The sequence below is a fragment of the Meles meles genome, chromosome 5 (assembly GCF_922984935.1).
Source record: "Meles meles chromosome 5, mMelMel3.1 paternal haplotype, whole genome shotgun sequence".
In the NCBI taxonomy this organism is placed as follows: domain Eukaryota; kingdom Metazoa; phylum Chordata; class Mammalia; order Carnivora; family Mustelidae; genus Meles; species Meles meles.
Window position 1 is genome coordinate 6,044,722 of NC_060070.1, and position 26,875 is coordinate 6,071,596.

The window sequence follows — 26,875 nt, forward strand, 5'->3', positions numbered from 1 at the left end:
TGGTATAGCTAGGATTTCCAAGCTAGTCAATTTGGCTCGACTATCCATATTCTTAAAATGATTGTGGAATAGTGCATATCCCCATCTACAATTATCTGTGGGTCTATACAAAGTACTATCAGTAATGAACTAAGTAGTCATGTGAAAATTAGTTGAGAACTGGGCGAGTCAGAGCAGACAGAAACTGATTTTAAAATCATACACATAGGATAAAAATAAGCTATACATTCAAGAGAAAAGACATGAACTTATCATAAGTTTATGTATATTTAGAGTCATGCACAAACATTAACTTTGCATATCACTGGAATCTAGAGCTGGAAGAAGCTTTAAAAACAATACATTTTAAATGCCTAATTCTACAGAAGGGTATGAGATCAAGGAATATAATGACTGGCAAAACAGCACACAGCTATTTGTTGAGGAAGCTAAAAATAAAACTAGAGTACTTTGAACAACCAAGCCAATATATCTGTCTCATTCATACATAGCAAACATGTCATATTCATATATTGAACTGCATGTTTTCTAATGTTCATGCTAGGGTTTCTTTTTTTTTTTAAGTTTTCACAATATACAGGGATAAACGAAAAGGATAATGAGAAATGGTGTATAGATCTGTATTATTTATGAACACAAATATAAAATTCACAAACAAAATATATCAGAAAAACAATTCCAAGCATATGAGCATCTCAATAGATATAAACTTAGAAAATCAACATCTAAGAAAAAAACATTAGGCACATTGGAAATAAATAAACATTGCATTAATCTTATAAAGGAAATCTAAAGTAAAAGCATCACAAATATTGCACTTTATGATGAATTATTAAAGTCTCTTCTGTGGGATCAAGAAGAAGGCAAGAATGCCCACTATTATTTATCTATTTGACAATGTACCAAAGGCCAACTTCATTCAGTAAGATAAAAAAAAAAAAAGTTATATGGATTGGAAAAGAAGAAATAAAATTTTCATTCACATATGATATCATTATATCTGCAAAGACCCCAAATCTCAACATATGCATTATTAAAATTAATAGGCAAATTTCACAAGTTTCCTGTATTAAAAAATAATTTTATATGTCATAAATTAGAAAAAAAACTCAAGAATGGGACCATATACATTGGCACAAAAATGTATGAAGAATAAATATCAAGAATTACATGCAAGACCCTTATAGAGAATATTATAAAAGTTTTTAGAGAGAAATTAAGGAGGCCTAAATGGAGTGATACACCACATTCATGGCTTAGAAGCTGCAACATACCAAGGATGCCAAGTCGCACCATGGATGGATATGTGTCACTCCAATCCCAATCAAAATTCAACTCTGTTTTGGTAACTTGGCAGATTTTATAAGGATATTTAAAGTTTATATGGAAACAAAAAAGGCTAAAAATAGCCAATTTACCCCCAAAGAAGAAAAATATTTTCAAGGACTACCGCTTCCAGGTAGCAGCATACGACGTAAAGTTAGAATAAGCAAGACAAAAGATGGTAAAACAGAACAGTGAGTCCAGAAACATACGAATACTGAATCTATGATGAAGGTTGTACTGTGAAACATGGAAAGGGTAGTATTTTTTTAAAATGGTGCCTGGTCAATCAGATACGCAGACTGACAAAATGAAACTTGATCCTATCTCACAGTTTACCCCCCTCCCCAAAACAAATGAACAAAAAACCACAAAACAAACAAATTCCAGGTCTAAATGTAAAAAGCAAGGATATTTTTATGGCCTCAAGATAGGGAATGATTTCTTAATCAATATAAAAAAGGCACTAATCATGAAGGAAAAGATTGATAAATCTGACCACATTAAAATTAGTAAGTTCTGTTTATCAGAAGACTCTCCTAATTGAGTGATAAGACAAGCCACAGAAGGAGAGGAGATGTTTATGAAATATATGGCCAATAAAGGATCTGAAGATCTGTAGTATATAAACAGCTCTCACAAGTCAATAATAAAAAACACAAACAAAACCAAAACAAAACAGGCACCTAATAGAAAAATGTGCAGGACAGTACAATCAGCACTTTATAAAGAAGTGGCCAATGAACAAATGAAGAGCAGCTTAACATGATTATAGTGAGAGAAAAGCAAAATAAAACTATAATATCATACTCTGCAACCCCCAGATTTGCTCAGATTAAGAATTCTGACAATAATAAATGCCACATACAATTTGCTTAAAATGAATAAAATATCCCTGTAAAATACAGATATCTGGCTGCCTCTGGAAAGGAGAAATGGATTGAATGAAAATGAAAGATGTTCTTAGTGTATGCCCTTCCGACTTATAAGCTATTTTTTTTTAAAGATTTTATTTATTCATTTGACAGAGATCACAAGTAGGCAGAGAGGCAGACAGAGAGAAAGAGAGGGAAGCAGGCTCCCTGCTGAGCAGAGAGCCTGATGCAGGAATCAATCCCAGGACCCTGAGGTCATGACCTGAGCCCAAGGCGGCGGCTTAATCCATTGAGCCACCCAGGCACTCTATAAACTATTTTTTTTTAAGATTTTATTTATTTATTTGGCAGAGAGAGAGGGATCACAAGCAGGCAGAGAGGCAGGCAGAGAGTGGGTGGGAAACAGGCTCCCCGCTGAGCAGAGAGCCCAATGTGGGGCTCAATCCCACGACCCTGAGATCATGACCTGACCCAAAGGCAGAGACTTAACCCACTGAGCAACCCAGGCGCCCCATATAAACTATTTTTATTACTTATTTAAAACAACAAAAAGTGTACAATATAGTACATGCATCTAGACAAATGTTTTTCTCCCTTCTGCTTAACTTCCTCATAAATCTAATGTGTCAAAACAATTTTAATTGTGCACCAGGGTGTATAGTATATGAAAACTGCTATACATACATATATATATATATGTATATATGTATGTATGTATTTTGCATTTATGTTCCAGTTCTTAAAAAGAAGACAAGGATTCACTTCTCAAGATACAATCTAGGGGTGCCTGAGTGGCTCAGTCAGTTGAGCGCCTGCCTTTGGCTCAGGTCATGATCCTAAGATCCTGGGTTCCCTGCTCAGAGGAGACTGCTTTTCCCCCTCTCTCTTTGCTTCTCCCCTTGTCCCTGCTTGTGCTTTCTCTCTCTCAAATAAATAAATAAACTCTTTTTTTTTTTAAGATTTTATTTATTTATTTGACAGACAGAGATCACAAGTAGGCAGAGAGGCAGGCAGAGAGAGAGAGGAGGAAACAGGCTCCCTGCAGAGCAGAGAGCCCGATGTGGGGCTCGATCCCAGGACCCTGGGATCATGACCTGAGCAGAAGTAAGAGGCTTTAACCCACTGAGCCACCCAGGCGCCCCATATATAAATAAAATCTTAAAAAAAAAAAAAAGAACTGTTTAAAGAAAAATAAAGATACAGTTTAACTAAGGGTGCACAAAACATGCTCAGTGGTTTCAAACTTCTTTCTGAGGTATACGGTGGAACAAAGTACTCAAGACTAGCATGCAGATCTCAGCAATACATTACGTAGGTAATACATCAGCTAGACTATGTCACATATTATAGATTTTCATGTTTTTCTCCTAAGGCATATTTCTTTGCTCATGGTCTGGAACTATTTAGAAAAACAGAACTTAAGTACTGTATTTTGTGCATCCCTGACACTACAGAGATAAGATGAGGTGTGTCTCCAAATTCAGCGGCTTCCAACATGGGTTTTATGGTACATAGATGCTACATTCTATTAACCTTCAGTAGGTTGCTCTCTTTTGTGGCCCTTGGTTTCTCAATATTTATGAGGGATTGGGGATATTTTATTTTAAACTGTGGAAATCAGATCATTTTTTGGAGTTGTTTTTGTTGGAATCAGGGAAACAATGGAAGTCTCCAGAAAAGTTGCTGGTGTTAATGGAAATTTGTAGCACTGGAATATGTGCTTTCATCCCTCATAACCCCATTATTCCTACTACTCGGAGCATCTGGTGTTTCCTTCTTTTGATTTTCCTCCTTATTCCCTTTGTCCAATCTTAGTTCTCTCAACATTCATACAAAAGACCTTTAAAGACAAGTAGAATTCAAAAATAAATAAATAAATAAAGACAAGTAGAACTCATCTTTGCTTTCACATGGTAAAAGGCATACTATTGCTTTATATTGCTTTTGTGTGTATGTGTGTTTGTGTATAAAATAGACTTTCCCTTCCCCTTCTTCTTTATTACCATGTTACAAATTCTTGTTTTGACTGATTTTTTCACTTATTTTATATCTTCATGATCAGCAGATGAAATGTATCAGATGATTGGCTTCTAATAACTAATATTTTACTGTGCTTCATGATTTTTTTTCTATGATGTGCCTGATAAGTATGAATAAAATGGAAACTAATTTCATTTTTTGTGTGTAAAAGAAGTTCAGTGTGGAAACAAATTAAATATGTAACAAAGCTGGTTCTTATAAAAATCAATCTAGAGGATTAATACTGACCACAAAACGGTATTCTGAAGAGAAGCATTTTAGGGTTGGAGTGTGAATGTTTTATCAATGTACTGTTCAGACTGATAGGCATTTAGGATGGCGGACAATTATGGTAACAGTACTTCTACTGCATTTTGTCTTCAATGAGCAACATACTTTTCCAGTTTCCACAGCAACCCAATCAATTTCTGCTTACAAATGCAAGCAGAGCAATTTAAGCCAAGACTAGGGAAAATGAAGAGTATATTTGTAGATTTAGAGAAAATTTGAAATTAGCCTATATCACTGATCTGAGAGGCTCTATTCTGTAGTAGTAATTAAGATAAAGCTAAAAACTTAAAAGAAAAATTTTTAACTGAAGATAAACTACATTTTGTAGAAAACTTGTTTGTTTTTTGCTATGTTTTGCAAGGATACAAAAGATTTCAGGACTGCTGCTGGATGAACAATATCATTTAATTATAGCAGTTGAACTGAAATAAAAAAGAAAAAATGACATTTCCACACAAATGTCTCAATGACTAATGGGAACCTGAATAATCTCTATAATCTCTATCTATTTGGATTAATGCATTTAGTTGCCAAATTGCAATCTAAAATACTTAGATACGAAGTCTTCCTTCTAGGATTTTTGTTACTTATACTTACTTAAAATATAAGGATCATTCTCATTAAGAATAATGGAATATAGGAATACGTATCTACATGGTTAGATGTTATGCTAATTTTAAAGTGCTTCCTTCAAAAGTAAAAAAAAAAGAAAATTATAAAACTGCTTGAATTACATATATCACCCCAAATAAAATGATGTGTGTATCTTGGAAACACTTATCACCCATGTAAAAACTTCAGGAGAAGCATTCCTCTTTACTGAATTAAGTGCATTTGTAAAACAAGGTAAAGGCCAGTGAAGTGATTACGCGAACACGAAATAGCACCTTAGTGACTCATAAGCATTAATATGCCTTCCTGAGCACATAACTCACTACCACAAGTGGTGAACGCATTAAGAAGATTAGGATCCTGTAAACTCCTTAAAGGTCTGCTTTATAGGACAGGCCAATTACAATGTTAACAGATTCGTGAGCAATATAAACCCACCATCCTGTGAGCACTTCCTGCCTCGGTCTTCCATGTTGTTGAGCATGTGCCTATGATTCATTGCACTATTTCTTTACTCTCCATGAAAACCCCTTGAAATTGTAGTGGTTTTTCCATCTGCTGATGAATCATTTGAAGATTTCCAAGTTTAAACCCAATGGTACACACTGGCAGGGACTATATGAAGCTAATAGCTTTAACTGACAAAACATACATAGTATTTAATATGTAAGGAGCATTACAGACACCATATAAAAGATTTTCCAAAAATTCTAGTCCATTATTTGAAGATGGATGATCTAATTACAAATGCCTTGCATAGCTCTCCAAAAACAAGATTTCATCATCATGTACTCAGGTCAAATCACTTGATCACCAGAAAAAAAATGATCTGTTGATCTTCCCAAGCCTTGAGAATACATTCATGGTCTACCTTATGATCTCAGAATAATTTTAAAGAGTAAAATGATAATGTGAATGTCTGAGAAATAATTTTTCTGAATGCTATAAAAATTTTTATTGGTTCATTATTTCAATTTAATGTGCTATCGCTCAAATTTTCCAAAATTCACTGACTAAATGGCATATATACATCTGGGTCAACATGAAAGCTAGCTGTTGGCCCTAGGATGAAATAAATTTATGGCTCCTTATAAAATGTGAAGGATTCCTAAGATACCTCTGAAAAAAATAATGAAGGCAACATAAAACTGAGTTTTATGGACAAGGAACAAATAAATCTCAATAAATGAAGTAAAATGTTAAAGTACTAACTATCAGTTTTTAATGAGAAATTCTAAACATTAATATGTGTTGGGCAGCCTACAATGGAGAAAGTGAATGCAGACATAAATATACTTAATGGAGAAAATTATGAAGACTTTGTTTTCATAATGTAATTAATAATACCTCAGTAAAGCTCATATAATAATTATATATTTAATACCATATATAAATCAAGGATGGATGTTTTCAGATTATAGCAATGTGCTGTGTACACACTGATGCTTTATACTTATTAAAATAAGAACAATTTTTTTCCTTTTATTCCGTGTATTATCGGCCTACAAGAACCACCCTCATGCACGAAGCAAGCTCATCATACTCTGTGAGATCTTCTGAATGTCTCAAAGATGGCAAGGATGAACTTGTCATTGCCATTAATAACGTTGTACCAGCTGGGGGTAGGGCTGACATGATGTGGTTTTGATCCTCTCGGCCTCTTGGCAGTTGGTGCAACTAGTCCACTCCTAGGTATTTAACCAAGAGAAATAAACTCAAATCTGTACAGAGACTTGTGCACCAATGTTCATAGTCACTGTTTTTAACAACCACAAACTGGAAACAACCACCTAAATGCCCACCAACAGTGAGCGGTTAAACAAATTGTGCGAGGTTCACACAAGTAGAGTGTTTCTAGAAACAAAAAGTGATGCATCTCAATAATTATGCTACGATAAAACAAAAAAAATGAAGTATAGTTTGTATAATTCCATTTATATGAAATTCTAAAAAATGCATACTCATATGAGGGAGAGCAGATCACTGGTTGACTAGAGACGGGAGAAGGAGCATGAGAGGGATTACAAAGAGGCACAAGGAAACACAGAATTGGTGGCTATGCTCATTATTTTGATTGTTGTGATGGCTTTACAGTTGCATGTGTATATCAAAATATATCTACTTCTGTACTTTAATATATGTAGTTCATTGTCAGTACCTCAGTTAAGCTCTTTTTTAAAAAAGGAAGTAGCAGTATAAGCGTATAATTTACAGATTTAAAATAAGAAATAATTAGAATTGAAAGAATGTGGGCTGAGGGACAGGGAGCAGACATGGGGTGGGGTCTGAGAAGCTCTGATAAGCCAGTCTTTACAACTTTACCTACCAACCTGTGCGTCTGTCACACTGAGACTTGAAGAAACAATTTTCAGTTTGAAAAGCCATTGACAATGTAAAGGAGATTACATGGCTCTTCGACCGTAAACTGCATATAAGTTCCGAGTTCATTTTCCAATATTTTAATAAATTGCAGCAGATTTGCTTCAATCTACTTTCCTCAAAGACAAATACCACTTATTTGTGGGTGACTAGCCAGGGATAAAGGTGAGATCTATTACAAAACAGAGTGACATTAACAAATTTAACTAATTATTTTATAGAATATTAGAAGTTGAAATAACAAGTTCAACTTGTCAACATAAGCCTGGCAGTAGACAGAACTTTTTAGGGTGCTTACCATCTGCTCTCCAGAATGCTCCCCGCCCTTCCCAGGGGGAGATTAGCCCATGCTTTTCCTAACAGGAGACTAAGCATTTTATTTTATTTTATTTTAAGATTTGATTTATTTATTTTACACACAGAGAGAGAGAAAGAGAACAAGCAGGGGGAGCAGTAGAGGAGAGGGAGAAGCTGGCTCTCTGCTCATCAAGGAGCTCAATGCAGGGTTCCATCTCAGGAGCCTCAATGAGGATTCTTCCCCTCTGCCACTTCCCCCATTCATGGACGTTCTCTCTCTCTCTCTCTCAATCTCTAAAATACAGGAATAAATCTAAATCTTTGAGAAAATAAGTAAGTGATTTTTTTCTAAAAAAAAAAAACAAAATTACTATTATTTATTTTATACAATTGTTGCTTTTCTGTTTCAATAATCCCTAATTATATAAATTCTAAAATATACTTAAATATAATATGGGCTAAGTTAAAATACTTTTTTATGTTCATGGGAAGGCATTTAATTGTGTGTCATCTGCTTGTTTTTGAAATAAAGTTACAATTTTATCATGTAAAGTAACTGATTTCCAGGACACAGAAGATTTGGTTAAGAATTTACTGTTTGTCTTGGGGACTATTTATTCTTAACTACCTTAATTTAGAATAATCTGTGATATATATTTCTCCATGGATTCTCTTCTAAGTAAAAACCACAAAAGGAAGGTAGGTAGCCATAATCTATCTTTTAGTCATTATTTTATTTGGCATTTATTATATAATCATATTTTTTCTAGTCTTACTTTCTCTAACCTCTGCTACACTGATGTCTTTAATTTGAATTGGTTTTGGAGGATAATTCTAAATTCTAAATTATTATTTATACAACACAATTTATTCTTTATGATATAATAAATTCACATGCTTTTTCCTAAATGGCAGTGGCTTTGGTAAGTAATAAAATTCATTGGTAATATCTTAAAATTTTTTTTTAGGCTATGACTCTTACGTGTATATGGAAAACTTAATAAATCTCTCGCTAATCGTAATACTTCTTCTCTACCATAGATGAACTGAATTAGCTTATAAATCCTTTAGCGTTTCAATTCTTGGATGCTATATATTAAACCTAAAATCCTCTTGCCTCATTTTTTATCTCCAACAAAACCAGTGGTCATGCTATGCATTAAAATTTGTCATGCTTCTCACCAAAACTTGGTCACCATGTGATCAATGATGTGTCTGCACAACCCCCCAAAGTGGCAGATTAATTTTTAAGTTGGTTCTTATTAAGCAGTAACAAAAATCAGTAGGTCTTCCTGAATTCTCTGTCAAAATTTTCATTTTAAGGCCATAGTATATGAAATATATTGAAAATATAAATTTTTTTTCCAGCAAATCAAATAACTGGGATACTATAGACAAGTTCTAGAATTCTGTGTCCTTCAAGTAAATTTGAATAAAATTGCTAGCTATCATTAGGTCATTTTCAGAAACTCCTGAAACAGGAATTTGGTATGTCTCCTGATGAGATTAAAGAGAAGCAAAAGAATACATTTTGATGAGTTTTCCCACTATTTTCCAATTCTTGTTTATAACTTGTTTTCTTTTGCATTTTTCTCCTCATCAAAATCCTTGACAAGAACCAAGAACATTTAATAAGTGGATTTTTAGCGATCAGTAGTGTTTTTAAACCCTCCATTCAGACAAAGTAGAAGAAAGTACTGTCCTACGGACTATTAAATATGGATATAGAAAAGAAATGAGAGGAAATACCAAATCTTATCTGCCCACTTCAGATTTGTTTAAGATAGATCTAAGCCTTACTATTCATGACCTATATTATCAAATAGTGAAAATATGTTTGTATAGATGGTTTCTGTAATAAGCTGAAGTAAAATAAATTATCTGCTATTAACAATCCAGACAAAAAAATGTCTATTTTCAAGTTTCCAAAGAAAATTTCCTGAAAATATCTTATTCTAGACCACAATGATAACTGATAAATTCCAAGGAACTAAACTGTAGAAATGAAATAACACAACCATCAAGCAACAAATCTATTAAAAACAAAAAACCGTAGTCAAAACACGATCATAAAGCTTCAACCAATGGGAAAAAGAATCACTCATAAATAACAATCATATGAAACTAAAAACAGGAATACAATTATATACCTTTATAATAAGCAGAATAATAATCTCTATTAAAAACAAAAGTATTAAAAAGAAAGGCATGTGATAAAAACTTCAATCAAAACTTTAGTAAAAAAATTGATAAGGGGGAATAAGAGAACAAAAATCATATGCAAGAGCAGAAATAAATCTATTATCAAAACCAGGTAAAATTCAGAAAATAATATATGAAGATAAAAACAAAAAGTGAAACAAACTGTAAGTAAATCTAATAAAAAATAAAATAGCAATGAGAATGGCAGTTACCAAAATTTAAAATATATTGTGGAGGCCGAGAAAAATTAAGGCCATCCTACCTCAGGTTTAGCCTTAGCATTAATAACATATGTATGATATGATTGCAATTTTACACAACAAGCATATAGAGATGCTTTTCAGGAAGAGTTCAAGAGTGATTAACTCTAGTAAAAGGGATTTTTATATTTCTTTCTTTTTTTTTTTAGGTATTTTCTTAAATCTCTACCTAAGAATGTTTCCCTTTTATAATTAAAAGCAGGGGGAGCAGCAGAGGGAGAGGAAGAAGCAGGCTCCCCACCAAGCAGGGAGCCTGACCCTGAGATCATGACCTGAACCAAAGGCAGGTGCTTAACAGACTGAGCCACCCAGGCACCCCCCAAAACACATTGTTAAAAGAAAAACATTAAATCCAATTAATAGGGAAAAACTGTTACTCTAAGATGGATGACCCAACCAGCAAGGGAATTCCAGTCCCTATCTCAAAGGCCTTCTGGGTTCTTCTTTCCTACCCCCTTTCCTGTGCATCAAGTATGCAGAAGTAGATGGGTATAAATTCTCCTCCCTACTTGTGCTCCGGGCTCAGACTTTTGGAGAACAACTCCCTGTGAGCCCACCGGTATTAAAAAAAACCCCGATCCTCCGAAGAATCCGAGTCAGGAGACTCCTGACTCGTTCTTCCATCAGGATCCAGTCCAGGTTCTGTAACACAATGAATTATTTTTTGTACAATGCAAGTGTAGTACACGTATTTAATTTCATTCCTAAAGGAAAATTTTAGCTTTCCATTAGTTTGCAGAAACATCATTTTGTTCTAGTAGCAAAGAACTCCAGGAAAGTAGGCCCCTCCTTCAGCCCCCAAAGATGAGTCAAACTCAGCAATCCCATCCCCACCTTGTTATGGACTGAATATTTGTGTCTCTCAAAATTTGTATGTTGAAGCCCTAATCCCAGGGTGATGGTCTTTGGAGACTGGGCATTTGGAAGGTAATTAGGGTTAGATGAGATTGTAGGGCCTTTGGGATGGAATTAGCAGTTTTAAAAGAAGAGTAAGAGAGTCTCTCTGTGTGCTTGCACTGAGGAAAGGCTCTGTGGGGACACAACGTTTAAGTCACACCACCTGCAGGGAGCCCTCACCAGGAAATGAATTGGCCAGCACCTTAATCTTGGACTTCCCAGACTCCACAACTATGAGAAATAAATTTCTGTTGTTTAAGCCACCCCCGGCTGCGGTGTTTTGTTATGGTAGCCAGAGCTAACTTAAAACACCACCTTGACATTAATACCTAGTTGGCGTGATGATTTATAAGATTGTGGTAGGTTACTGGGAGCAATTTGGCTACCTGAAAGCAAAAGAGATACCAATGACTTACACTTGTTTTTTAAAGCTAAACACATCATGACTGAATCACATACAAGAATGTAAGGATGGGGTAATATTATAATATCATCTATGCATGCAATTAGCATTAAATTAATACTGGTACTGATGGAATAAAAACCTTATAATCATTTCAAAAGGTGCAGAAAGTGTCTTTGATAAAATTCAATATTACTTAGTATTAAACCCTTAGCAAGTTAAGAATAGACTACTATTGTCCCCCAATACTATTCAATACTATTCCAGTCAAAATGCCAAGAGATTTTCATGAAACTTGACAACTAATCCTAAAATCCCTATAGATAGTAAGAGATCAAGAATGTCAAAGAGGATGAAAATTGGTGAAACTTATTTTACCAAATATCAAGATTTATAAACTTAAAACAATTAAGACAGTATGATACCTGCTCAGTGATAAACTGACCAGTAAGACAGAATAGAGTCCACAGTTACTATTTATAAAAGGTACTGGATGGGTGGTCTCTATATGGAACAGACCAAATTAAGGCCTTACCTCTCATCTTAAAAAATGAATTAGTGACTGAATAATTAATAATCTATGGAACATCATAAGAAGAAAACATATGCAAGAAAGCCACATATATCAGGATGAAAAAAATATTTCTCAAACTAGGCAGGAAATATACAAACCATAAAGAGAGAATTTGGTAACTATATTATGGGGGAAGAGAAGGCTGGCTGAGGACAAAGCAAAAGCTGATACCTTCCAACCTTCCCCCACCCCAACTCCTGGGTGGGACATCTGTGACATTCTAGGAATCTCTCACCCATCTTAAAGTTAATACCTTGCTAGAGGGCAAAACGACCTTGGCAATAGCAAGGTCTCTAGTATCAGGTATCTTGTAGGTCCTCTTTAGCATATGAAAGTTCTGCTGAAACCTCCCTTTTCCTTACCTCCCCCAACTCCAAGGTACATAAATCTGCCACCCCTCACAACCACAGGGCAGCAGCTCTTCCTGCCCACGGGTCCTGTCCCTGTGGTTTAATAAACCACCATTTTGCACCAAAGATGTCTCAAGAATTCTTTCTTGCTCATTGGCTCCAGACCTCACCCCACTGAACTTCACCTATATTCTAGAACTTCATCATATAGATAACTTAAAATTAAATTTAAAATTTCTGTGCATCAAAGAAAAAAAACAAACCAAAAAACCCCCTGACATCTTGGGATTTCCCCACCAGTGTCTCAGGTAAAAACTGACAATGGGGAAACAACTGATAGACTTAAAAACGTGGGCCCAGGTGAGACATATTCAGTATTTAAACTAATTTAAGTTTGTTGGTTTAACGAAGATAGACATGTCTTTAAAATTATCAACATTAAATGTAAATTTTATTCTATTGAGGTTTGCTAAAAGTCAAGTAAGTAAGCTCATGTTATCTGTTAGTAAAAAGATAACTAAAGATAACTAAAATGATTGTTAATTGTCTGGCTCAAAGATTTCACAGGCACTTGTTAACCTGTAACCACTTGTAACCTGAAATTTTAAAGTTTTGCTTGGATGATAAATGGGATTAAATTCATTGGACATCTAGGTCTTTTGGAAATAGGATAAAGTGCTAAAGCATGATTCCTGGATGTAGGTTCATGCTTTTGACTTCTTATTCCAAAAGAACTAAGGATACTTGAGTCTGTTGGTAAATGTGCTTTATGCTTAATTATTTCATAAATTTGCCATCTAAAGAATTTTGCTGTAATGGTTCGCAATTGGTTACTGCTTAGTTTTCACTGTGAAGACTAATGTTTCTAAAAGTGCAAAATCCTGCTAAATGTAATTAAACTGATGGGAATAAGGGAAACAACTCTATGTGTAGAAAAGGAAAAAATATATAAGAAAGACATAAGGAACGAGAATGCATTTTTGTTGGAGGTGAGAGAAGGTAATTTTGTCCTAAATAAGGTGGTTGGTTGGGAAAAATAACTTGGTTCAAAATGACTTGGTTCAAAATCTGAATGCAAAAGAAAGCTGTAAAAGGTCTGGAGGGAAATCTTTAGAAAGGAATTTTAGGTATGGTCAAGACAGACTAAGATTAAAATGAATGGATTTTCAAGTACACTTGTATAAGATTAAAAGTCTGCTTACTCTCTTGTTAAAAGGTCAAAGTTTTCTTGAATTGTTGATCTGTTCTTGATAAAAAAAAGTGCAAACAAAGGATTCTTTTTCTCTTTTGTCTGCTCAAAAAACTAGTTTCTATGTTTTGTTTTTATCAGGTCTTTAACAATCTCTAATCCTAATCCTTTCTGAGGTTTTTTTGGTTAGTTTGTGTTGTTTTTAACAAATTTCCCAAGATTTAAATTGTAAATGAAGTCTCTTTAATTCATTAGGCATTTTTATTTGGTATGTTAACTTACTCTGGAAGCATTGTTAAACAAATGATAAGTTTTAGGTTACCTTTGGGTAAATGCTGTAACTATTCTAGAGGTTATATGCAATTCCTAAAGTTTTAATATAAGATCATCACTTGATATTTTGATTACTGCAATTGTAAACTCTCATCTCATCAGATCTTTAACTATGTCCAGTCTGAATTTTTGTCATTTATAGTTATTGCTCCGTCTTCAAGGAAATTTATATAAAGGACTTTAGGGCAAAGGCAGGTTTTGATATCTTTAAGTTTAAAACTAACATGGGTAGGAATTTCCAGAACTAACTAAAGCTGCATTCAAACTAAACAAGAACAGTATCATGGGACTAAGTGAATTGGAAAAGATAATTATAGTTTTTTGTGACTCTTATTTAAAACATTGCTGTTTCTCTACTTGCGCTTTCAGACTAAGGAGACTTTCTCTTAAGACATCAGTGATATGCAGAATAATAAAACAAATTAAAGCATTTAATTTTTTCTCTCTACCTAAACCCTCCAAAATTCAAATGTCTCTCATTATTTCTGAGGTTTGTTGCACGACCTGGACTGGATCCTGATGGAAGAACCAAGAGGCATTCGGAGACTTTGGAGCATTGGAGGTTTATTTAACACGGGTGGGCTCAGACTAGGTTGTTCTCCAAAGGTCTGAGCCATAAGCACAAGCAGGGAGGGGGATTTGTACCCTTCCACTTCTGCATACTTGGTACTTTTGGCACGTGAGGAAATGGGGTAGAAAAGAAGAACCCGGAAGGGCTTTGAGACAGGGCTGGAATTCCCTTGTTGGTTTGGTCAGCCATCTTAAAGTACAGCTTTTCCCTATCAAGTTCAGTAACAATTGTTCTCCTTATAACACCATTGAAAACACTGGTTATTTTACCAAGGCTTTGACTAAAATGTCATATTTGAGAGAGACATGCATAAACTCAGATGTGACCAACCAGCTGTAAAAATAAAAATTACATTCTTTGGGGAATCACACATCGTACAGGCCTCCCTTATAACCCAAAAGGACAAGCTGTTATTGAACGTGCACACCCTACCCTTAAAAACATGTTAAATAAACAAAAGAGGGGGAAAATGGGTCTAAGTAATCCAGGCCCCTACTCACAATTATATAAGGCACTCTTAACTCTAAACCTTCTTAATTTGAATGACCAATTTTTAACCCCAGCATTAAAACATTTCACACGAGAATCCCTAGGACTATAACTCTTAGTCTTATGGGAAGACCCTAACTCAAGTCTATGGCAAGGCCCCCATGAACTCCTCACTTGGGGAAGAGGATATGCTTGTGTCTCCTCACGGGAAGGACCATCTTGGCTCCTGGCACGGAACATCAAGCCATATCATGGCCTGTCACAGCCTAAACCCAATCCCACAGGTGAGTCCGCTTAAGTTAAGCAAACCCCAACCCCAGAAACCACAACAAGCAATAGGAATGACCTGCAGAGACCTGAAGAAAACTACTTAGATAGCTGAAGAAGTCCCACAGGATAAGGCCCCACACCTGAAAACATGTTCCTGCCATGCTCTGTTTTAAGTGCAACTTCTGTCATGATGGGTATATTATACTCTTTCATTCCAGGAGCTACTAACTACTGGGCATACATGCTTAACCCACCCTTCTGGGAACCCTTAATGTGAGCTGATGCACCCTTTTCGTGTTCAACAATAACTCTAATTGGGCAGGAGGAACCTCCTTCCCCTTTTCCCAAACCCCAGCTTAATGGCCCCTTCTGGTCTTCCATACCATATAATGTAAATTTATGTGCCACAATTCTTCCCATATGCATTTCTCTGTATGATCCTCTTTGCATTACTGTCTCCTCCCAAATTTGGTTACATTTTGTGCCTAAAGGCACCAACAAAAAACACTAAATTAAGCTTTGTCTCCATTGGCATTATCTGGCATGGCAATCAGACTGATAATAAAAGCCACTCCTTTCTTTTCATCTTTGAGAATAGTACTAAATGGACCCCATCTTCAGAGAGGATAACTTGGGAGACATGTTGAACTCTTAACCCAACACTCTTAATCTAGATAATAATACTATTACAAACCGGAGTCCAAGAGGATATCTAATAGCTAATGAGATAGAGATTAAAATCCATCCAGCTAGCAATGCAGGCTGGATGGACAGAGCAGCCTCTCTTATAATCCAGTGAGAAGGCCTTAACTCTCCTCATTCAAATGTCCCTCTGGAGGCTAGGACAGGTATCCCCTGCCCCCCCCCCCCCCACCGCCCCGGGGTGGCATTGAGAATACTACAATTCCTCAGGTAGTTACGACATGATTTTTCATAAGAACTTGACTGATTATATTCAACTCTGTATACCACACCATTATCTTTTCTTATGTGGAGCCTATATATCCCTATCTACGGAGGTTAGACACTACTTTATCAAGACCTCCAAAAAAGGAAAGCACAATATGCAGCCTAAGTAGTTACAACATTACTTACCAAAAAGCTACTCACATCTTTGTTTTAAGAAGACAGCCTCTTTATCCCTGTCAACCTTACTAGGCCTTGGGAGGAATCTAAATCAGCATTCTCAGCATTTTCATCAGGCATTTAGTGAATCAAAAAAGCGATGCAGGGGCGCCTGGGTGGCTCAGTGGGTTAAGCCGCTGCCTTCGGCTCAGGTCATGATCTCAGGGTCCTGGGATCGAGTCCCACATCGGGCTCTCTGCTAAGCGGGGAGCCTGCTTCCCTCTCTCTCTCTCTCTGCCTGCCTCTTTGTCTACTTGTGATCTCTCTCTGTCAAATAAATAAATAAAATCTTTAAAAAAAAAAAAAAAAGCGATGCAGGTTTCCAGGCCTACTCATGGCAGCACGGTAGCAGCTATGACTCCATTTTGACAACCACTAGTGTTGCCATGGCTACACTCACCCACACCCTCCAAACTACCCAACATGTTGATCAAATTGCATATAATGTAACCTGAGAATTCTAGTTACAACAGACGATCAATCAAAAATTGTTAGGGAGGGGCACCTGGGTGGCTCAATCATTAAGCGTCTGCCTTCCACTCAGGTGGTGGTCCTGGGGTCCTGGGATTCAGCCCCACATAAGATTCCCGGCTCAGCGGGAAACCTGCTTCTCCCTCTACCACTCCCCCGTTTGTGATCCCTCTCTCGCTGTCTCTCTCTGTCAAATAAATAAACAAAATCTTAAAAAAAAATTGTCAGAGAGACTCCAACTGATGGAAGTAGCAATAGAATACTTGGGAGAGAAATAGGAGGCCGTGGCTTTTTGCCAGGATTTTAACTGTGACTGGGCGCATAAGGCCCATAAGGCCCCTTTATGGAACGGTACTCAACATGATCCAGGAATAATTAAGAAGCATCTTCAAGGATCCCTTCTTGACAGTTTAACCTTAGACATTCATAACTTAAAGAAACAGATTTTATCTTCTCTAACCACCATTAATGAACATGAGCATACCCTAAAAACCTAGGTTATTCTCTCGTCAGAATCTACAATGGTTAAACCCCCAAAACTGGTTTTCTAATACCAAATGGGGACTCATCAGACTGTCCATTATTTTACTCATTTGTCTATTGCTTCTCTTTGTAGTCTGTAAGTTGGAATAACAGTGCTTTCCCCAAACAGAAGCCGCCGAGATTTGTACCTGGAACAACTGCAGCAAGACCTCCAACCTGCTGTAAGAAAGGGGGGTGTGGGAATTCACAATGCCTGGCTCGCACGAAGATACAACAAACACAATCCTCCTTGGAAGAGGTTAGTTGAGGAGCAAAGGAGTGACCAGAAAACCGGGCCTCCTTTTAGATTCCTGGGCTGAAAACAGCAGATCCTCATTGTGGCCCAATGCTATCTCCCAGGAGACAGATGCTTAACTTAGGTTAGATATAAATCCTTAATGGTCACTTACTCCCTGCCTGCAGGTCATGAACACAGGTAGTTCTAAGCACACAATGCCTGTAAATGTCACTGCCCTAGATATTGGAACCCTACATTCCTTTCTAATCCTGATTCTTTGAGGTAACAATAACATGCATAACAAAAGCGGAGGTAAACTTGCCTGGAGGCATATCACCACCAGTGCCTCCCGCCCCAGGCCCTCTTCTTTCTCCTAAGTTGGTGTCTGGAATAATCTTTTGGTTTGCCATCTCAGGGTTTGCTGGCCAAACCCAGAGAGAAGTTGTAATTGATACCACAGAAATACAAAGAATCATTAGAGATTACTATAAATAATTATGCACCAACAAATTGCAAGATCTAGAAGACATAGATAAATTTCTAGAAACACACAGTCTTCCAAGACTGAGTCATGAAGAAACAGAAAATCTTAATAGACTGATTACAAGTAATACAATGAATCATTAATTTAAAAATTCTCAAAAAACAAGAGTCCAGGACCAGATAGCTTCAGGTGAAGTTTAAAAAAGATTTAGTAGTTATCCTTTTCAAATCATTAAAAAAATGAAAGAGAAAAGAATGCTTCCAAACTCATTTTATAAAGCCAGAATTACCCTGATGACAAAACCAGAAAAACACACCACAAAAAGAGAAAATCTTGGGCCAATATCTTTGATGAATATAGATGCAAAAATCCTTAACAAAATATTGGCAAACTGAGATAAATAATGTATTAAAAGGATCATACACCCAACTAAGTAGGATTTATTCCAGTAGTGCATGGATGCTTCAACATCCAGAATCAATCAACATGATATGCCACATTAACAAAACTAAAACAAAAATTATATTATCATCTCATAGATGCAGAAAAACAATTTGACAGAATTCATCATCCATTTATGATAAAACCTCTCAATAAAGTATATAAGGAATGTAGCTCAGAATAATAGAGGCCATACATATGACAAACCCACAGGTAACATCATATTCAATGATGGTAAAGAGCTGAAAGCCTTTCCTTTAAGACCACAAGCAAGACAAAGATGCCCACTTTATTTTTACCATTTTTATTCAAAATAGTTTTGGAAGTCCTAGCCAGAGTAATTAGGCAAGAAAAATAAATAAAAAAACATCTGAATTGATAAGAAAAAAGAAACTGCAGATGACATGATACATTATATAGGAAACCCTAAAAACTCCACCAAAAAATTATTAGAACTAATAAATGAACTCAATAAATCTCAAGATACAAAATTAACAGAAAATGGTCATGTTTTTATATGTTAATAATGAGCTATCAAAATCAAATTAACAGTTCTACCTACAGTTGCATTAAAAAGAATAAAACACCTAAGAATAAATTTAACCAAAAGATGATAGACTTGTTTTCTAAAAAACTGCAAAACACTGGGGTGCCTGGGTGGCTCAGTCCCTTAAGCATCTGCCTTTGCCTCAAGTCATGATCCCAGTGGGGGCCTGAGATTAAGCACCCTGTGGGGCTCCCTGCTCAGTGGGGAGCCTGCTTCTCTCTCTGACCCTCCCTCCTGCTCTGCTCTCTCTTGCTATGGGTCTTTCTCTCAAATAAATAAAATCTGAAAAAAAAAAAAAAAATCAACCTATAAGACGTTGATGAAAAAAAATTGATGACACATATAAGTGGAATGACATACCATGATCATAAATTGGAAGAATACTGTTAAAATGCCCACACTACCCAAAGGAATCTGTGGATTCAGTGCCATCCCCAACAAAATACAGTGGTATTTTTCATAAAATTAGAACAAAGAATCCAAAAATTTATGAAACCACAATACAGTTCAAATAGCCAAAGCAATCTTGAGAAAGAAGAATAAAGCAGGAGGTTTCATGCTCTCTCATTTCAAACAACACTACAAAGCTGTAATAATCAAAACAGTATGCTACTGGCACAAAAATACACATGTAGATCAATGGAATAGAATGAAGGGCCTAGAAATAGACACATGCACACACATGGCCAAATAATCTATGAGAAAGAAGGCAAGGATAATACAATGGAGAAAATACAGTATTTTCTATAAATGGTGCTGGGAAAACTGGACTAGTATGCAAAAAAGTGAAACTGGACCATTGTCTTATGCCATGTACAAAAACAAATTAAAAATAGATTAAAGACTTGAATGTAAGACTTACAATAATAAAATCACTAGAAGAAAGCACAGGAATAAGCTCTTTGACATAGGTCTTAGCAATATTTTTTGGACCAGTCTTCTCAGGTATGGGCAACAAAAGCTGAAATAAAATGCAATTGCATTAAACTAAAAAGCTTTTATGCAGCAAACAAAACCATTAACAAAATGAAAAGGCAACCCATGACTAGGAGAAAATATCTGTAACACATATGTGATATAAAGAGGGTTAGTAGCCAGGGCGCCTGGGTGGCTCAGTGGGTTAAAGCCTCTGCCTTCGGCTCGGGTTGTGGTCTCGGGGTCCTGGGATCGAGCCCCACATCGGGCTCTCTGCTCTGCAGGGAGCCTGCTTCCTCCTCTCTCTCTGCCTGCCTCTCTGCCTACTTGTGATCTCTCTCTGTCAAATAAATAAAATATTTAAAAAAAAAAAAAAAAAAAAGAGGGTTAGTAGCCAAAATATACAAAGAACTTATACAACTTAATAGCAACAACAACAATAACAAACACCCAACTAAAAAATGGGTAGAGGACGTGAATGGACATATTTCCAAAGAAGACATACAGATAGCCAAAAGGAACATGAAGAGATGTTCAATGTTCTGTGCTCAGTGTATTAATCATCAGGGATATGCAAGTTAAAACCAGAATGAAATAATCACTTTACACCTGTCAGATCAGTTATTATCAAAAAGACAAAAAGCGCTGGGGAAGATACGGAGAAAAGGAAACCCTCATACGCTGTTGGTGGGAAAGTAAGTTCGTATAGCCACTATGGGAAACAGCATGGGGATTTTTTAAAAACTTAGAACTACCATGTGATCCAGCAATTCCACTTCTAGGTATTTATCCAAAGAAAATGAAAAATATTTTCAAGAGATATATATACCTGTATGTTCATTGTAGTGTTCTTTACAGTAGCAATAGCCATGACATGGAAACAACCTGTGTGTGTCAATAGATGAATAGATAAAAGAGATTTGAGAGAGATATAGAATTGGAATATTACTCAGCCATGAAAGACAATGAAATCTTGTCATTTGCAACAAGGATGGACCCAGAGGGTATTATACTAAGTGAAATAATTTATAACAACAAATATTGTATAATTTGACTTACATACTGAATCAAAACAAAACAAATGAAAGAGCAACATAGAAAGAGACTCATAGATATAGGAAACAAACTACTGGTTACCAGAGGGAGGAACTCTCTCTCTCCCTCTGCCAAACCCTCTCTCCCTTTTCCCCCACAGGCTGCTCATCACACTCTATAAAAAAAGAAAAAAAAAAAGGATGGGTAGGAAATTGAGAGTGGGAAACTATATTTGGCACATATACATTTAATAAATGGCTTATAAGCCAAATGAAGTTATGAGGAAAACACCCAAAGTCATGAAAAGACCCTCACAAAAGAGGATAATCAAAAGACCAATAAATACATTTTTAAAAGTTTTAAGCTTCATTAGTCATAATGAAAATCAGGATTAAATTCACAATGAGATAATATTATACACCTGCTAGGATACCTAAAATGCAAAATAAAGAGAACAACAACTAAAAGATAGAGTAAACAGTACTGTCACGTAGAGCTAGCAAGAGTTTAAATATGAAAAATAAATTTGGAAAATGATTTTGACATAGTTACTGAAGCAAACATATATATACCCCAGGGCTCAGAAATTCCCAGGAGTATATTCTTGAACATTTATACATATTTTCTCCAAAAAAATGTATTAGAATTTTCCTAGTAACACTATTTGTGACAGTCCTAACCTAGAGGTCACACAAAAACTCATCAGTGGAAGAACAGATACATAATGTTCTATAGATGCCCAAAAGTATTACACAGGAATGAGTATGGAGGGTCTGTAATCATGTGCAATAATGTGGGTGAGTCCCACAAATTTAACGGCCAGACACAATACAGTTACAGATTTTAGGATTCCATGGATGCAAATCTGTTGTCGGAAGATTGAACTTGGGGTATATCTGGGCAGTGACTGGAAAAGGGCTGAGGGAGTTCTGTGGTAATAATGTTTCACGATCTGGGTGCTGGACCAGTGTCTTTGGTTTAATATTCAAGGGATACATTTATGTTGACATATCATGTGTCAACTGAAGTCTAAAACACAAGTGAGCAGCAGCGGACTGGTCCCAGTCAGAAATACCTAGAAATCTAAGTTCCATTCCTCGCTCTACCATTTAGTAAGTGTCCTGAAACCACAACAACAAAATATTAAGTTGTCTGAGATGTATAGGCTAAGTGGGGGGGGGGGGGGGACCTGCCTTGTCTCCTCATAACACGGGGTGGAAATTCAGATGGAATAAAAATGACTATCATATATCAAAACATATAAAAAGCTATACTAGGGGCGCCTGGGTGGCTCAGTGAGTTAAAGCCTCTGCCTTCCGCTCAGGTCATGATTCCAGGGTCCTGGGATTGAGCCCCACATGGGGCCCTCTGCTCAGTGGGGAGCCTGCTTCCCTCCCAACCTCCAACTGCCTCTCTGCCTACTTGTGATCTCTGTCAAATAAATAAATAAAATCTTAAAAAAAAATTCTCTCTCCTTAAAAAAAAAAGCTACTATATTTAATATACATATACCATTGCCAGGTCATTCACATTAAATAGGAAGATATTTTATATAATTTAGTTTAACTATATGTAAAGGGTCGTGTAAGAACCCTCTGGTCATCTGCAGCCAGTTAAGCCGACTGTGCTCTTTGTCTGTGGGGCCCAGTGTGCCGCGGCTGCGAACAGTAGCCTCCTCGGTAGTGTATGCAGCCTGTCGATTGTACGGGTTGCCTGAAGGGACCTTGGAGACAGCCCTTTCGGTGGATGCTGGGGTCTGACCTCATGGCTATCTCCAATTTAGGCTGCAGACAGGTATGCGGGGTGCCTTTGGAAAGCCCCAGGGCACAGTAGCCAGAGTGCACATTGGCCAAGTCATCATGTCCATCCGTACCAAGCTGCAGAACAAGGAGCTTGTGATTGAGGCCCTGCGCAGGGCCAAGTTCAAGTTCCCTGGCCGCCAGAAGATCCACATCTCCAAGAAGTGGGGCTTTACTAAGTTCAATGCAGATGAATTCGAAGACATGGTGACTGAAAAGCGGCTTATCCCAGATGGCTGTGGGGTCAAATACATCCCTAACCGTGGTCCCTTGGACAAATGGAGGGCTCTGCACTCATGAGAACCTTGGCACTACCCCTTCCCGTCATACTCATGCCCACCAATAAATCCAACTTCCCGTCAAAAAAAAAAAAAAAAAAAAAAAAAAAAAAGAACCCTCTGGGGGAAAAAAAAACAACCAAACTATTTATCCCACTTCCTAAACAAAAATGAATCAGGAAAAAGCAAAGCTTTAAAATAGAACATTAAAATTTTAAGAGGATTTTGGGGGGAAAAAAACTAAAATTTTTAGATAGGAGAAAGCTTTTCTAAACCTTACCACTTTAGCATTTTATAATGACCATATATAACTTATATAATCAGGTACTTAAAATGTGGCATAAAACATTTGTAAATTATTCTAATTCCTATATTTTATATTTATATAATACCATTAGCATTTCCTTTTTTAAAATTTTTATTTATTTTATTTACTTTATTTTTAACCATTAGCATTTTCTTAAAGCTGCTAATTCAAAGATGATTGTCTCATTACAGTATAAAAGGTGGTCATTCATTAATCGATTTGACAAAACAAACAAACAAAACCCAGCACCTCTTATGTGCCAGGAACTCTTCTAGGGATAGAGTCGCAGCAGTGAGTAAAATAGCAATAATTCCCTGCCCTCAAGGATCTGACTCTGTAGTGGAAGAAGACCTAGGATAAACTAAATCAATATTAGCGGGTGGTCAGTATTTACGGAAAAACACAAGATGTAAAGAAGATGCGTGTGCTGGAGCAGGGCTGGAAGAGATTAATAAATAGTCACGGAAGCCTTCAGTGCAACGTTAATTTTCGAAAAAAACTGAAAGAACAGGAGATGGTGTTATGTAAGGGGGAAATGCGTTTCCACTAGAGGTTACAGAAAGGGCAAAGGCACTGAGCCAGCTGGGCAACTGGTGTATTCAAGGACAGCAAGGAAGCCACTGTGGATGGAACAGAATGAGTGAGGACGAAAACACTGAAATGCCACTTGGGACCTTACAGGAGGATGAGAATTTTAACTTTCACTCTGAGATGAAGAGCTATTGAAGGGTTTGAGATAAGGAATGCCTTGATCTGGCTAAGTTTTAAAGGGATCTCCTGAGCTCCTTAATTAGGGGGCAGGGGTTAAAAAAAAAAACCCAAAACCCAGACTAAAGACAAATGACTATGATAGCAACAAGAAAGAGGGAGCAGATGAAACAGGAAGAAAGGGTAGATTTGCTTACCTTCATTCATCAGATACTTAGTATACTGTTAGGTGCTGCTTAGGATGAAAAAATAGGTTAGTCATGTGTTCTCCCCTCACAGGAATTTATAGGAGGTAAAACACAAGTCAAACTAAGTATCACAGTAGAAAACAATGAGCAAAGGATAACTTTCCATCTGGGTTGGCAAATAGGGAGAATTAGGGCAGTCTTCTTGAAGCAGTGGGTGTCTTAGCTAGCCACAAAACCAGAGCTCCTTCACAGCATGGGTTCTGCATCTTCCTGATTTCTAAACTGCCAGCACCTAAAACAGTGCTTGGCGCAGTCAGTGGTCAGTAGATATAGTGCGTGGTGTCTGAATGAATGAGGGTGCACAGATATGTTGGGAGGAGGGCATTCGAGCAAAGGAAACAATGTAAGTGAAATCACAATGAAGAGTTACAGATTTAATCTGGCAGAAGGCACTGAGCACAGGGGGAGATGAAATTAAAACCTTGGCATAGGGTTGCATCACAGAAGACCCTGCTGTCCTGTGGACGTACCGGTGATGAGAAGGGAGCTCTGTACTGGAAAGATGAATGTAGTAATACTGGTAGATGAAACAAGCGACCAATGGTGGAAGGAAGCTAGAGACCAGTTTGGATGGTATTGTAAAAATCCGGACAGGTGACAAGGATCTCAGTCAGCTTATTATCACTTGGTCCCCTCATCATTAGTACTTCCATTATACTGAGCAAACATCTGTAAGCCTTACCACAGACATGTATTTACACAAACTATAATTATTTTACTCGTCTGTTTCCTTCTCACCAGCAATATACCATGTTTAGCAGTGGTGGCACACATTTCTAATTATCCCTTGATTTCCATCTTTCTGTTTATTACAGTGATAAAATGCCCCAAGTTTTTAGCTGGACATGAGCTACCAGCCAGAGACTCCATTTCCCAGCCTCTCTTGCAACTGGATGTGGTCATAAGACAAAGTTTTGGACATGGATTTGAGCTTGAGTGACAAGTGCAACTCTTGGGACACTCATTCCTAACGAAGCCGCTGGTCCTCCATTTCTTCCTGCCTCTTCTTGTGGCCTGATCCTGACCCGTTTTTCTCTCCCCATGCCTGAGGTAGGTTAGAGATTATGTCCTTTTGCACCTACATAGTTTTCATAGCCCTTTTCCTAATCAAACAGGTATGGGGGCCTAGGAGTTGTGTCAAGGGTCAATTTTTCTTAAGGTTTTGTAAAAAGGGAAAATATAGGCTTATACCAAATTAGTCATAATTTGGGATATGAATGGAAGTAGGGTATAGTGTCTGGGTCCTTCCTCTAAAAGGAAGCTCTCTGCTTTTTCTTTCCTTCTTTCTGGGGGTAGGGATTTGACCCTGCTGGTGGTAAGCCCACCTTGACCCATGGCATCATCCTACAGGATATAAAGCAAGAATACACAAGTAATGCTCAACAAACTTGGACTTGTATGTTACAGAAACAACTTCCTTCTTAGTTAAACTATGGTTATTTGGATTCTGTTAAAGAAGCCAAATTGATATCTTAATACATAATTTATAAATATTGACCATTACCACTGTGTGTTGAATGAATACATGATTGGTAAGTATAAACATCTCTCTATAAGTAAAGTAATATTAAATAATTATTTCTTCCATTCCCCTAAGCTTTGAACATAAAACATCTATAGTTTATAGAAAAGGAAAGCTATAGTACAAAGCTTCAGTTGAAGTCAACTTCTGTATCATCATAACTCTGGGTCCGAATCTTTTTTTTTTTTTTTTTTTAAGATTTTATTTATTTACTTGGCAGACAGAGGTCAGAAGTCCACAGATGGGAGGCAGAGAGAGAGGAGGGAAGCAGGCTCCCTGCTGAGCAGAGAGCCCGATGCGGGGCTTGCTCCCAGTACCCTGGGATCATGACCTGAGCTGAAGGCAGAGGCTTTAACCCACTGAGCCACCCAGGTGCCCCACTCTGGGTCCGAATCTTAACTTGCTTTATGATAAAGTGTATTAGCACAGAAAGCACCTACTGTCAGTTGAGATTAAACCAATGAAACACTGAGCTATGGGTTTCTAGTTATAGGTTCTAACATACCATGAAACAAGGCCTTTAAAAGGAAATTGGACTATGAAATCTTCAAATTCTGTATGTCCTATCAGTCTTCTTAGGCAAATATAACAATATGAATTTGATTATTAGTCTCTGATTTCAGTAACTTTCTCCTTGCTTGTTTTCATACAGAATGCAACAATTTCAAGGAAGTAAAGGAAGAGAAATATCTGATAGTGAGTCTTAAAAACTGGTCATTTATGTTTATTATTACCTTAGAAATACTTTTTATTCCTCTACATAGATTATGACTGTTTAAATAGGGATTTATTTGTACAGCCCATCTGATCAAATCTGTTTACGATCAGGTGTATTTACTTATGTTACTAAAGCATTCTCAAACACCACAGAACTCTTTAGGGTTTAGCTGTGTTTGTCCTT

At 36.8% G+C, this 26,875-nt stretch overlaps 2 protein-coding genes and 1 non-coding gene across 5 annotated transcripts in view; 2 read left to right on the forward strand and 1 right to left on the reverse strand.

Moving 5' to 3' along the window:
* The window catches only part of PACRG (parkin coregulated), a 511,595-nt gene that overhangs the window by 481,837 nt on the left and 2,883 nt on the right, over positions 1-26,875 (reverse strand). The window lies entirely within an intron of this gene.
* Positions 22,716-22,848, forward strand: LOC123942922. The gene has a single exon (XR_006818545.1). It is a non-coding gene; the product is annotated as a small nucleolar RNA SNORA70 (small nucleolar RNA).
* On the forward strand, positions 22,789-23,290 carry LOC123941828 (60S ribosomal protein L10-like). Its single transcript, XM_046005595.1, has one exon. The coding sequence runs from the start codon at positions 22,909-22,911 to the stop codon at positions 23,209-23,211; it is 303 nt and encodes a 100-aa protein (XP_045861551.1). The 5' UTR covers positions 22,789-22,908; the 3' UTR covers positions 23,212-23,290.

Coding starts and splice junctions, on each gene's coding strand:
- LOC123941828 (XM_046005595.1), top strand. CDS start 22,909: ATGCGGGGTGCCTTTGGAAAGCCCCAGGGCACAGTAGCCAGAGTGCAC.